A 15,127-nucleotide genomic window follows, 5' to 3' on the forward strand; every position below is an offset into this window, starting at 1 on the left:
AACCATCTCCATGTTGCTAATGATGATTTTAACCCCCCCCCCCCCCCAAAAAAAAAGCATTACCATGGCTCAGTTTGACTCCAACGCCAGCCAGACTCAGACCTGGACCAAGACTGTAGGTCTATTTGTGATGTGGGGCGTTAAGAATCTGTAGCCTTCTACTCTTCTTTACACTTGACATTTGTTGTTGTTTTTCTTGTTCTCAGAGTTACCTGGAGCAGCAAATCCAGTCTTGCTTCATAATGCAGCGCTGCATCATTTTCAGTTTGAACGAGACCTCAATGATCAAATCTACAATACTTTTAGGTCCCTCAACAAACTACTCAGAGCATGAAAACCAAGCTTAATGTGAGTCTTCAGAAAATATAAAACAAAAAGCTATGTTACCAATTCAAAAAGACCTGGCGGTGTAGTCCCCTGTAGCATTGTTAAATGGTGGTTGGAGGTCTTTGTTGTTACATTAATTATTATTCTAAGGTCTAAACTCAAATCTCTAACTCCTTCAGGACTTCAAACCCACATGATAAAAGCTGAATTAAAGCAGCCAATGGAACATCATTTAAGGAAGCCAATTTCCCATATTAGCATTGTCAGATCTATAATAAGACTTGAGAATGTCAAAGAGAAAGCAGAAAAGCACAATCAATTCAAACCAGAGGGGTGTTGCCTTGACTCAGAAATACCATCAAGTTAGACAAGATGTTTAGGAGAAAACAAACCAGAGTTGGTGGAAAGAGATAGAATACATCAATAACTGGTTGGAGAAGAACACAGGTATATGTAGGAGTGAAATGAGGTGCGAGTCAATGGGTTAAAGCATTGAGAGAACAATGAAGTCACATGTAGTGTGTAGAAAAGGCAGAAGGAAAGACATCACCAACATCGGAGAAAGAGCGGTGAGATGCACACTGACCTGTGAGAGATCTGGGATGTCACCCTGATCTATTCCAACTTGCTGTTGTCAAAAACAAAAAACGAGAAAGGTAGGTAGGAATGGATTAAAATATATATATGTATATATAAAAGGGTGGGATCCCTTTAAAAAGATGAAAATTAAAACAGAGGAATCATTACTTCATGCAGTGTCAACATAAACAACAGAAATAAACAGGCAAAGTTTGACTGGACCATCTGGCATCTTGATTGGCGTCTCAGCCAACCAACTGACAGCGTGAATGACAATGAGTGTGATAAATATGCCTGACCAATGAGGAAGAGCAGGCGTGGTGACGTGAAGATGATGACTAGTGACATGACAACACAGATATACTTCTTTAAAAACATTTAAAATGGCAACTACACCAAAAATGACCTCATTACAGACTTAAAGATAAGACAGATAACTCGACATGTGAGGTGCTTTGTTTTTTTGGTGCAACTTATGATACAGTGTTTAGAAGTGTATTATTTAACTTTTCTCTGTGGTCTAGTCATTCAGAAAGGAAACAAATCACATTATATCACTCATCTTCAACTGCTTACTCCAATTAAGGGTCACCGAGGGGGAGGGGGAGCCTATCCCAGCAGACACTGGGCGTGAAGCAGGGTACACCCTGGACAGGATGCCAGTCTGTCACAGGGCCAATCACAATTTATCATAATATCAAATTGCAACACTTATAGTGTTGCATTTTTCAAGTATTGTGATATGTATCGCGAGTTAAGTGCATTGTTCCAGCCTTAGTAACTTGGCTTTTACAGTATTTGTGCATTGGAACGCCCAAAGCGTTCTGCTTGTAATTATGCCTAAAAAAGGTGTAGGTGGATTCAATGGAATGACCATCAAATCCTGACTAACCCATAAATTGGTCAAGCGGTGGAGTGTTGTCAATTCTGCATGACCTGTGTGGAAACACCCCCATCAGAGTTACCACTGCCAAATTTCCATCCAACAGGCGAACCTCTTGATTCAGGTGTTTTATTCAAGCATACGAGGTCTGTGAGAAAAGTATCCGACCTTTTTATTTTATGCAAACAATATATGGATTTGATTCATATGTTTTTACGTCAGCCAAGCTTGAACCTTCGTGCACATGCATGAGTTTTTTCACGCCTGTCGGTTGCGTCATTCGCCTGTGGCCAGGCTTTGAGTGAGCACTGGTCCACCCCTCTCGTCGTTTTTTCATTGCGAGGAAATGGCGGAATGATTTGGGCTTTTTTCCATCAGAATTTTTTCAGAAACTGTTAGAGACAGGCAGCTGGAAACCATTCAGAAAATTCACATGGCTTTCAGTGAAAATTTTATGGGCTTCACAGAGATTAAGGAGTGTTGCTACCGCTTTAAGGACGGCCCACTTGTCATGGAAAGCTGCGCGGAGGCTTCGTGCATCACGACGGATTCGCTGATGGAGCGAGACAAAGAACACCTCCATTTCAGAGTGTCAGAGGACAAGTTGGGACATGTCCAGCTCTCCACAATTTCTCTTATACTCACTCGACTGGTAAGCACTGAAAGCAGAGATAGGCATGTCCCAACTTGTCCTCTGACACTCCAAAACGGAGGTGTTCTTTGTCTCGCTCCATCAGTGAATCGGTCATGACGCGCGAAGCCTCCGCGCGGCTTTCCATGACAAAATCTCTTGTTAAAAGTGAAATCTGCCGGAAAATGGCTAATGTCCAGCTCTTGTGATAACCAGAGAAATTGCACACGATGGTCCCGGATCCATACAGCCATCCGTTTAGAAATGATTTGACTGGACCATTTGCCTGTCGATCGCGGCTCGGAGCACGGCACGCCATGCGACATTGTGGGCCATCCTTAAAGCTGTAGTAACACTCCTTAATCTCTGTGAAGCCTATAAAATTTTCACCGAAAGCCATGTGAATTTTCCAAATGGTTTCCAGCTGCCTAACAGTTTCTGAAAAAATTCTGATGGAACAAAGCCCAAATCATTCCGCCATTTCCTCGCAATGAAAAAACGACGAGAGGGGTGGACCAGTGCTCACTCAAAGCCTGCCCACAGGCGAATGATGCAACCGACAGGCGTGAAAAAACTCACATGTGCACGAAGGTTCAAGCTTGGCTGACGTAAAAACATATGAATCAAATCCATATATTTTTTGCATAAAATAAAAAGGTCGGATACTTTTCTCACAGACCTCGTATTTTGGGGGCTGCATGGTGGTTTTCATAAGTTTGCTTGGGTGTTAAAAATATGTGACCATCTTACTTCCTCAGTAATCGCAGATTAACTGGACCTAAAGTGATCAAGCTGCCCACAGCTGCTAAAAGTGCTAACCACTGGTAACATATCAAATTAAATAACATGAAGATTTCACTCAGTGGAAATACTGTAGCACAGACTTCTTAGACGATACACTCGAACAATTAACAGCACAGCAAGCCATATTATAACAGATATTTGTCATAAAATATTCAGAAAGAAAAGACTGATATTTTGACAAGAAATTACCAATTTGACATGCTTTCTAATATTTTGCAGTGTAGTAATTAAAAACAAATTTGCACATTTCAGTCAGTCATCATTGGGGGGATGCATTGTTTTATGGACCACGTGTGTCCTTTCTTAAATCAATTTTCAGTCTCCTTAAATGCAATTAAATGTCTAGGGAGTCCGTTAGAAACTAATTATGAAAGACAAAGGAAGTAGATGTGGACAGTTTATATAAAAGCACAATGAACCGGCTGTGTAGGTCTTCTCCGTTATTAAAATCTGCTGAAACAAAGGAGGGAGGGACGGACGAGAGCACGAGAAGAAGGCAAGATGGATGATCTGTGGGCACTGGGCGAAGGAAAACCACACCAGTATCTGTCTTTGTCTTTGAGCGGGAGGAGCAGAGGCAGAGGGAGCTAACGGAGCGCCTAACTATATCCTATTCCTCCATCTTCAGGTTATTTCAGGGTGTGTAAGTGTCTGCACAGCAAATGTGGGGCAGTGACGGTACGTTGGGAATCTGTTAGCATTACAGAGGTAGTGCGACCAAAAATCAGTCACCACTTCTGTGCCAACCCCATTTGAGATGTGTTTTACACACACACACACAATTACTGTGTATGTGTCCACTAGCCAGATGCTGCTGTCCAAAGGACATAAAAGTGAGGAAACAAGTGAGGTGTGAGCCAAGAGTCAACATCAAATAAGTGCTACAAATATATGTTCCAATTCCATTGGACAGCGGTGAGAGGCCATTTGTGTCACACAATAACATGGAAGTGGTTGCAGAAGAAATGGGTCTTTAGGTGCTTCTTAAAAGGGCCATAACTGCCATTTTGATGTCTTACCACATTATACACAATAAGCATTCACATTACGATACCAGCGTCCATTTTTAAAACCACAGAACATTGAAGTCAGCATCAGTTTTTGTCGGGTTCTACGGCGCTGTGCGCTTTGGTTTATTTCTAAAATGCTATTAAATTCAACTTGATACTTGAGAACTATTTACAAGATTGGTCACAACACCTCGCTCTGTGTGTGTGTCTGTGTATGTATATATATATATATATATATACAAACCTCGGCCACTTTGAGGAATTCCGACAGCTTTGTCATCCTATAAAGGAATTTCTTGTAGATGTCCAGAGCATCCTTACACTGGTTCTTCTTCATGTCGAAATATTTCTCTGCAGAGACGTCGGAGATGGAAATAACAGGAATCAAAACCAAAGATGAGAAGGACAGCGAGACAGGAAAGGAGTCGGGATGAATCGGAAGGTGAACAAGAGGGGACAACATGAAAACACTTTGCAGCTGCATAACTTGTAAGAAATGACTCTGTTGCCATGACAACCATGACTGTGCACGTGTGTGCGTGCATGCCAAACAAAGTGTAGCTGCAACAACTTTGCTGCAGGCAGTGTTTAAATTAAGTGTGTGTCATAAAGCTATTCTCACAATTAGCTGTGGGGTGCTAAAACTAAAAGTGAGGTTATATAAATGTCATATTTAATTCTGTGAGTTAAAATTAAGTTTCAGTTGGCAGGAATTTTTCCATAATGCTAGGATAAGAAATGTGAAAATTTATGCAAACCACATGTTATATGCTCAAGTTTCTTGTTTTTCATGAACAGAGCTGTACCATTTACAACTGTATCCAGCAGGGGGCAGATTAGCGCTGACCTGAATCTGGCTGAATATATACTTTTGTTTCTGAGCTCACATCAGATTTGTCATTGCTCAGACACACAATCATCAGAATTTTGTTTTTTTTTTTCCCCTGCTGGACAAACTAAATAATGACACCATTTCCAACAGTCAAACTGATTTCTGCATCATTTATTCAGGAAATGTTTTCCTGTACAACCCCGATGCCAACATGTTCATGAAAGGTTCATATCGGCCGATATTATCGGCTAACAGATAAGTCGCTCGGCTGTAGCAGAAAGGATGTGCATGTGATTTCCTGCATATTACCCAGTAAGTTGATGACTCCTTCATTGTAAGCAGCAAACAGCCTGATGGAGTCTTTGAAGAGCAACATGAAGGCAGAGTTTATCACTCCGTTGGTCAGCTCATTGGGATTAGCCTTAAAAGAAGAAAGAGACGATAAAGGAGACAGCTCCAGCACTGCTTTTAGGATTTTCACAAAAACACCCATTGTGAAAACACATTTATCAAAAACCATCACCTCTCCACCTCTGTTTGAAGCCAACGCCCCATGCAGCACAGCTCTGACTTTAGTCAAAAACAGACACTTGCACACAACACAGATGCATTCCACTGAGAAACTTTATTTATTTTTTAAATCGCTCTTTGAAGCCTGCTGGCACAAACCACAGTGTACCCACCAGTTTTAGCAAATCCCCAACAATCCCCTTCACTTTCCTTTGCAAACAAACGCAGACGTTTAAAAATGCACCCTGTTTACAGAGGAAGGCTTCAGAATGTGACCTTGGGAAGTGCCGTTTTAATTGATAATGGACTCATCTGGTACCTGGAAATCCAGCAGAGCATCCAGCTGGTTCTGAATGATGGGCAGCGTCTTTATCAGCTTCTCTGTGGTCATGGTTCGCATCACACCATCAATCCTGACACACAGAGCAAACGCACAATCACAGAGGACACGCTTGTGGAAGGGAATTCAAATGCAAATTTGGATGCAAATTAGGAAGATGCACGGAAAAACATGAGAAGGAATGAGGAATAATTTTAACAAGTACATAAAATGGCAAACTTTTCTGTGGAATGCGAAGACTTCATGGATGCATGAGGTAAAAGTGTGCAACAAATGGTGACAGAAACACATTTATCAAATGAGTAATGAGATTCTGCTTGGCAGGAGGAGCTTCACAAAGGATTTAAATCATCTTCACCACACAACCTCCACAAACAATGCTCCCACTGGTCATTTGACGACAGTAGAACTGCACAAAGAGCATTAATTTCATCCCCCGCCTCATCCACGAAAAAATAAACACTTCAATGACTGTTCCAGTTTTCAGAATATTATCACTTTTGAAAGGCTGCTTTCTCTGTTCTTCCCAGACAACTGCAACATGTTTTAATATTATTTGTACAATGTTACATATCTGAGACATTCTCTGGCAAGACAGGAATTTTATCAACCCAAATACTATATTTCCTGTGACATAACGGATAGCAGCAGGCTCATAAATATTTGGACATTTTCGGAATACTGTATTGCTTATTGCCTGCCACAGATTACTCAAGTTATGAACCAATCTGAGGTCACTGTACACTAACGTGCAACGTACAAACGCTCAGCTTTAGTTTGAGGGCATTTACAAATCAATGTGGCAACACTGGCCAGATCAAGAACACCCTCAATGGCATATACAGTGCATTCCAAAAGTATTCGGCCCCTTGGTATTTCACACATTTTAATTTGTTTATGCCATTTCAAGTACATAAACTAAATCAGGCTTCTCAATATAAAATTTTCTAAAATTATCTTCCTTAAATACAAAGTCAAAGCAAATCTCTGCAACTTGATTTAAATTAATTATAAATATAAAAGCCAAGATGATGGGTTGCATAAGTAATGGGCCACTTTGGTATAATATCTGTAAATAATCAGTTTTATTGCCAGTTTTCTTAACACAAGTCAGGGGATGGATACATAAACATTTCTAAGACACTTTCCCATTACTTATGCAATCCATCAGCTTGGCTTTTATATTTTTTATTAATTTATATCAAGTTGACAAAATTTGCTCTGACTGAGTTTAAGGAAGATCATTTTAGAACATTTTATATTGAGAAGCCTGATTTACTTTCTGTTTTGAAATGGCACAAATAAATTAAAATGTGTGACATACCAAACAGTCGAATACTTTTGCAAGGCACTGTATAAGACAAAGTCAACAATCAGGAAAAGGCATCAAAAACCAAAGATACAGATGTTTCACAGCTGCAACAGGAGTGCATGATTTGAGATTTTAAAAAAAGAAACATGGTGTTATGGACAGCAGCAGAGTGAAGTATGGTTACAAATCCATATGACAACATATTTTAAAAGTCTTAAAATCAGACAGACAAATAAATAAAATTCTGCATTTCCAACACTGGTTTTAACCTCAAGATACGGTGGCAGACAGCTAAAAATAACAACAACCAACCCGACTGTGCACTGAAAGAGGCTTTAAAACTCCATTTTTACAGACAAACGTGCCGTTTCTGGTAAGTGCCGCTGCACTGCTCTCCCTGTTAAAAGCTGAACACTGTGTGAAAAGACAAATGTGGCAATGCGACATCAGGTTGTCAGGGTGTGACCTCACTTACCCCCTCTTCATCTTGGTGAAGTCCACAGCCACAAGTCTGTAGGACATGGCCTTCTCGTTCAGGTAACGGCTGTATCGTCTGATGAAGGTTGACATGTCGTAACCTGGCACACACAGACAGTTAACCGGAGGAAATAAGCACGGTGTGTATTTGGTGGAACCATATTAAACACTTGCATGTCACCACACTGGCTTTAGGTGGATATTTGCAGCCAGTTCAAATCTCAAACTACAGATCTGGTGACTTTTGGTGCTCTGTACTTTCCAGGCATGTGAGAGGCAAATAAAGAAGAATGCTTAAAATGGCTGGGGGTCAAGAGGGCCCCGGCTGGGGGGTCCGGGGGCAAATCTCCCCATAAGCTAAAGGGTTTTAGCCATGCTAATGCTCCCCAGAAGGATTTTCTGCTGTGAATTTGCAAGGAGAAATAGGAAGGATGGAGGCAGCTGTTTATCCAACTTTACAAGCTGGACAAAATCTATCTTCATGTGCCACAAACCTCTGTGGCTTGTGAGATGGTCTTCTCCAAAACTGGAGAGGTAGCAACAAAGAAGAGGAACAGATTCAAGCTTAACACTGCTGAAAAGATCTTGTTTTTAAATAAAAATCTTCGAAGCCCCCAAATCACCAACATTTTGTACAACTATAGGCATTAACAGTCCCTAGTTGCACAAGCGTTTCACAATTTATATCTATATTGCATTAAGTATTCTATAATGTATAATCACATTGTAACAGGTACATCATTAAATTTCAATTTATTCCATTTATATAGCACCAAATCACAACAAAATTGCCTCAAGGCGCTTCACACAAGTAAGGTCTAACCTTACCAACCCCTAGAGCAAGAACACAGGTGACAGTGGTAAGGAAAAACTCCCTCTGATGATTTGAGGAAAAAACCTCAAGCAGACTAGACTCAGAGGGGTGACCCCCTGCTTGGCTATGCAACAGACATAGTTGACAAGACAAATATACAGGGACATTTTGGGAGCCCATGCTGCTGTCCGTATTATTAATATAGTCAAAAATTTCAAGATGCGCATAGAACCTTTATTATTTAACATACAGTATCTCACTGTTTCATGGCATCTCGCTCTTTCTTGTTCCATGCAAGTGCTATGTTGAAGATTGGCCAGCAAATGTCACCATATTTAATTGTATCAAATGTGTCAAAACACTGAACTATTGCAACACAATTGCTTCATACTGATTCATTGGTTCAAAACGCTTCGGTTTCTCACTCACTAATAATTAGCAATAAAATACATCAGCGACCACTAATTATTACCGTATGTGCATGGACAGACTTACAATCATTAATACTTTGATGTTGTGTTGCTAACCAGGACATTAAATAACGTGAGACATGTCCTTTAAACACTAACGTACTGAAGAAAGAAGCAGAGAGTGAATTCACCTGGATCTCACATCATCCAATCCCACGGGTACCTGATTCCTGTTTATCCGGCATCCAAATCAACAGATTTGTTCCTTTTTATTGTCTTTCTACAGATTTTTGACTCATTTTGTTTTGCTGCAGTTTAGCGCCATTACAAAGCACTTTTTTTTTTTAAACCGCTTTACAGCAATTCACACCCATGTACAGTAGTTCTGTACTATAAGCATACAATTGCTGTAAAATGTTTTTACAACATCTAACGTGCACATTCAAAACAGACTGATTCATACCTCACACAAAATACTTTGGGAGAAATACAAAAATGCATAAATACGCAAGAATGCGCAATTCTCAAATTCCTGTACTTCAACACAAAATTAAGCGACATGGCACCACATGGTGTGTGTTACCTTGCAGAGCGCCCTTATCCAAGAAGTTGTTCAAGTTGAACAAAGTGTTTCTGGACGCCAGGTACTGGATGAGACGCTGCAATGACAAAGACAACAGCTGGTGGTCAAATGACGCTTTAGCACACTGTAGATTTTTTATTGTCAATACCAACACCGGTTACAGTTCCATGTTTTTACTTTATTTACAAAAAGAAAATCAGTGGTGAGAATGTTTATTTATAGTTTTATTAGATATATTTTTCCTAATTGCAGTTATGAAATTCTGCAGATTCCAGCCAATGCAGCAAGAAGAGCTTACACATGTGCTTCCTCCATGCAACATTTCACAGCGCAAACTCACCACATTTGCCATGGAACAGCCAGAAAGCAAATACGATAACAGCAATAAAATTAGCTGGAACTTCGTAATATAGCACAAAAATAACTGCACTTTATTGTCACTAAATAGGATGACACCTTAAAACATCCTCAATCGGCTGTGTGCACAAACGTCAGGCACAAAATAAGCTTTACCACAATATCACTTTTTGGAGAAGAATGAAAAAGAAAAAAAATAAAGGTGTTGATGAATGAACACTTTACCTTGCTCTTTAAAAATCAAAAACCACCATCAGCAGCAGACACCAAGATAAATGCATCTTAAAATACCTTTAAGCAAAATCTATCATCACAGATATTAAATATTACTGATGAAACTGACAAAATGAATAATTAATCTATTAATGTGTAATGGGTGCTAGTAAAAACCCCCAAAACAAAGCGCTTGACAGATGGTAATCAGCTGTGCTCATTAGCCAGCAGCTAATTATGAAGAATGATAATCACAAGCGATATGAATTTGAATGCAGCATACAGCTACAGTACATGACAAGCTCTGCAGATGGAGCAAGACACTGATGATTACCTGATACATATGGAGGTTTAATTTAACAGCGTAATAGTAATACTAGTTAGTAGTTTTGGCAAAAATCCATATTATGGGACAGTTAAAAAAAAAATCTGCTGGTATATCGATAAAAAGGTTCATACTGGCAACAAAAAGCAGCATGGGAATTTGATATCAAGTGGCCCAAATATGACAAGGAGAAGCTGAACAGAGTCTCCAATATAAAACTCCTGTCACACCTTGACTATTTAGCCAGCGTATGCCAAGCGTATTAAAAATGCTGGCATACATCTAATAAGTTATGAGTAAGCTTTATATAAGTTAAGAGCATGTTGAAGCACGCTGGTATACATCGTAATATTGAGAGTACCTCGAAAAACTTGTGAAAAACTTCTTGTATGTTACTTATAAGTCGGAATACGTCCACTGATGCTGTCCACTGATTGCTGAAAAACTGAAAGCTGCAGTCCTCATGCAGTTCAGACTGTTACAAATATTAAAACCATTCTCACACACACACACACACACACACACAGAAAGTAACTATTATAATATAATATAAAAGAGTCAATCTGACCTGTTCATTTCAGTCAGATTCATCATCACAGCCTGATGAAAACTTATCCACATAAAGTGTCCTGATTTTGGAAAACGATATCTGAAAATACTTTAGTTCCTTATTGTGAGCGCAGAAACGTAGCGTTTTAAAAGAAGCTCCTCTGTTTGTCTGCTCTGAGTGCGTTTCGCAGTTTGAACCAGAGAACACCGGCACTTTGTGCCACAACAATACACTGAACATATTTTAAAAGTTGGAAGAGTCACAGCACCTCATTCATTCACATCAGCACTAAAAAAAAAAAAAAAAAAAAAAAAAAAAAAAAAAAAAAAAACCTGGGCAAGTGCAAGAAAACTGATGTAAACTGAACAGAACAAAGCAGGCTGATTTGACTCCCCATTAAAAAAAGAGGTAATTTACTTTGAAATAAATAAAACATAGTTGCAGCCTAATAACTTTGAAAATAACAAATTAGCAGCTTATATTTTTATTCTGACTGGAAATCATTTTAGTGTGATGATGAAATTCATCCTGTTTTCTCCTACTCACTCACATTTTGTGCTTTAACATAAAACAACTACATTAACTCATGATCTCAAATAAATACTTTTTAAAAAATAAAAGCTTATTAAAGTTCAGAGTTCTCACCTGCTTAAGGTGAGAACCTGCACATTGAGATGCTGCTCCTTTCAGTCCCCGCCCCCTCGCACTCTCCCTGCCTGTGTGAGCATCAGCTGTCTGAGCAGTTCCGTGCGCAGACAGACAGCATTTTACATGGCTTTCAGAAAGCCATCTATGGCTTTTTCGGTCATCATTTACAGAAATTGACGGCTCACTATTCAAAACTCTGTTGTAATCTCTGAATGGCTCGGGTATTTAAGGCACAAGTTTGAAAAAAGTCACTTTTAATCGCAAAACCAACAAGATTTTTAACTAGACATCAGTCTAGCAGGGGAGAATATCTACTAGACATAGGTCAAAAATTACTGGTCCGTGACCTTGGGCCAGTGGATTTCTCTACCCCTGAGTATGCGTGCTTGATGATGTGCTCGTCAATATTTACGTGTTCTGCCAGCCAAACAAAAGGGTTCTGCCCGCAGTATAAACGCAAACTAAGCGAGACTTAACCACTCCAACCTGTACTATACCGTGCAGTACCAACCTGGACCGTTCAGTGGAAATGCGGCTGTGAGCATACACTGGATAAAACAACAAGGTGTTACAGTTGCATTAACGTATTCGGCACATTTTTCATACATTGGCTAAATTGTCATGGTGTGACAGGGCCCTAAAGAACAGAAAACTATCAAATTTGAGCTATTTTTGATATTCTTCAGCTATATATCAACTATCAAATCTGCAGCACCGTTTCTGAACTATGGCCTTTCAGCAAGGTGCAACCTTTAACCTTTGCTGATTGTGTAATTATTAGGAGTCGTTTCACAGAGCTGCTATAAAACTACTGAAAGCAGAAAAATGGCAACATCAAGAGAGAAGCAAGACAGTCTTTAAAAAAAAACAACAAAAAAACTCCAAGGGGAAAAAACAAAAACAAACAAAAACAGACTTAATCTGGAGCTAAACCTCGTCTTGAGCAAGTGATGAATCATGTCTTCCATATAATTTACAGCCTGAGCAACAACTCTCCCTTTATATTTTCTGCACTGGCATAGATCACTGAAACTTTATCCCTCAGCTTTAAAAAAACAACAACAAAAAAAAAAAACTTGCTGCTTGTGCGTTCTGATGTCAAACAGGTGCTTGAAGAAGTTTCTCCCCCCTCATTTACAGAGATGATCACACTATCCAGGACAAACTCAACTCACATCCCCTTGAAATTAAGGCAACAAGTCTGCTTTTTACAGCAGGTCACTGAGAGGCTTCTCATTTTTTTTCCTCCTGCCTGTTTTTTTTTTTTAATTGTTTGTTTTGTTTTTATGAAAATGCCTCCATATTAATATGAAGGTCAGCTTTACTTATTCTCCCTCTGCTGTGCACATTTTTGTCTGGAGATGCAGAATGTGCTGTCAACTCGTCTGCATTTCAAATACAACTGCCTTGATCCTTAAAACAAGGTTAGACACTCAAGCTGATGCATTAAATTAGTCTTTGGTCTTTATTAACTTATAGACCAATTCAAGTTGTTCTTTCATCTGACCAAGTTTGGCACAGTAATTAATCAAGCTACAACTCTGTGCTCCTCAGGTGATTTCCCCAACCACCTCTCCCCTTGGCTCTGTTCCACACAGATTTTTCCAGAGCAGGCACACTACTCGCTGACCAACTCACGGAGTTTGGTGGACTCCCAGCCACTTCAGCCGACACTCGGCTCAGGACGGCCTGGGAAAGGCGCGCCAACTCAGTGCAGCTCTACACTTACCATCCGCCTAAACTCTCGACATAGTCAGTGCTTGTTGTGGAACTTGTGCACAAAATCTAAGCCAGGCCACCTTGCCTAACAATTTTCAAACCAGAGAGAGGAGTTTAACCAGCCTTTCCAGTCTTGTACTGATCAATAAGGAGCAGCTTGCATGGACAGTGCTGTGCCTCAATTCAGCTAGGACTCTGCACTGAAGCAATGCTTTCTTTTATGGACTCTTTAGTGAACCTCAAAAACTGTGGCTGTACCTGGTTAAGACGTTAGATTCCCTTCACTTGGGACTTGTACCGATCTAGGACCAGCAAGCGAGCTGGTAACATCTCTGTAGACCCCTCACACCCTGGACACTCACTGTTTAAACTCCTCCCCTTGGCTGACGTTACAGAGCTCTGTACGTCAAAACAACCAGACAGGAACAGTTTCTTTCCACAGGCCATTACACTGATGAGCAACTTAACCTGCCAAAAAACTCACTCATTCATCTACCTCATGTACAGTTTAAATTTAACTTGTTTGTTGTCTCACATATCCTTTTCTTTTTCTCTTATTGCACATCTCTTATTGCACATGTGTATATTTATACTCAAACCGAAGTCAAATTCCTTGTATTCTGTGGATACTTGGCAAATAAAAGCTATTCTGATTCTGAGACTTGAAACACTTTGAACTAAATGAAATTTTACAGTTTCTGGAAAAAAAAACAACACCACCACCACAATTTTTTCATGCTCCTAAAAGCAAATCCAGGCTGATCAACACTATAACTGTTCACAACCTCAATACTTTGATCTACCACACCAATGTCTAAGATGAGGAGAAAGGGTGAAGAGGTAGGCAAAGGGAGGGTATTGGGTCTTACTATAACGTCAGATAAATTAGTTTGCTGGATTGACACAGACCTGATCTTTTTTCCAAACCAATGCTCCACAAATAATTAAAAGACCAAATACAGCAAAGGAAAACCTGGCAATCATCCGTAGCTTTGGGAACTCATGCCTCAGGCTTCCCGAAAGCATCTTAAAACCATGGCCATTTCTGTCCAACAGATTTAAGGCAATCAGAGATTTGCCAGTTTGCCAATTCCTAATTTGACAAAAAGCCAACACTCACTGTAACATCCAAGAATGTGTGCGTTTGCACAACTGTGCTTGTGGGCATGAGCTCCAGACTGAGCAACACTCACATTCCAAAGAGCTCTGGGACTGTGCAAAGAGTCAAATAATTTATATTCCGTTATCCATCCGAGTGCGGTGTTTGTACTGTGTTCACATGCGCAGCTTTGCCTCTCAATTGGGGATACAAATTCACTCCTCACAAGGTTATCCATTTATTTTAGGGTTAAGCTGTAACGTCTGGTTATGTTTGCAGAAGCGTTGGTTTCTGCCATCAAATGGTTAAAGTTAGCACAAGCCTTCAGGGAATGGATGAAAGTCAATAAAACGTCCTCAGAAGTACAGAAAGTGTGTCAACTTCATAAAACACCAAAAGAACTTGTGTTTTCTTGATGAAAATACACTTTGTGGCTTGAGAATCACGTGTGGGAGGGTATTTCGGACACAAGGTATGTTAAGAATTCCACCAATGTCGAAATTATGCCAGAAATAAAAAAAAAAAGCTAGTCACAAAAAAAAGCGCACCAGAAAAAAAGCATGTATGTAAACAATCTAAGCTTTCTTTCCGTCTGTTCTTTGTGCCGACTGCGTTCTTCCTCATTTAAAATCCATTTGACATCTCTGTCAGCTGCAAATAAAGGCAGCGAGAAAGGGAACCCACACAAAAACACATGAATGTAG

At 39.8% G+C, this 15,127-nt stretch overlaps 1 protein-coding gene across 10 annotated transcripts in view; it reads right to left on the reverse strand.

Annotated features, from left to right (window-relative positions):
• Window positions 1-15,127, reverse strand: part of si:ch211-200p22.4 (phosphatidylinositol-binding clathrin assembly protein) — a 118,461-nt gene that overhangs the window by 34,407 nt on the left and 68,927 nt on the right. For 8 of the 10 annotated variants that reach the window (XM_034164293.1, XM_034164292.1, XM_034164298.1 and 5 more), the window contains 6 exons: window positions 9,513-9,588; window positions 7,704-7,806; window positions 5,896-5,989; window positions 5,376-5,487; window positions 4,479-4,585; window positions 914-955 (listed from right to left, as the gene is read on the reverse strand). In XM_034164293.1, coding sequence (XP_034020184.1) covers window positions 914-955; window positions 4,479-4,585; window positions 5,376-5,487; window positions 5,896-5,989; window positions 7,704-7,806; window positions 9,513-9,588 — 534 coding nt within the window. The remainder of the gene's footprint in view (window positions 1-913; window positions 956-4,478; window positions 4,586-5,375; window positions 5,488-5,895; window positions 5,990-7,703; window positions 7,807-9,512; window positions 9,589-15,127) is intronic. The other 2 variants (XM_034164299.1, XM_034164297.1) reach the window with 1 other exon arrangement.

This window comes from Thalassophryne amazonica, chromosome 23 (assembly GCF_902500255.1).
Source record: "Thalassophryne amazonica chromosome 23, fThaAma1.1, whole genome shotgun sequence".
Taxonomy (NCBI): Eukaryota; Metazoa; Chordata; class Actinopteri; order Batrachoidiformes; family Batrachoididae; genus Thalassophryne; species Thalassophryne amazonica.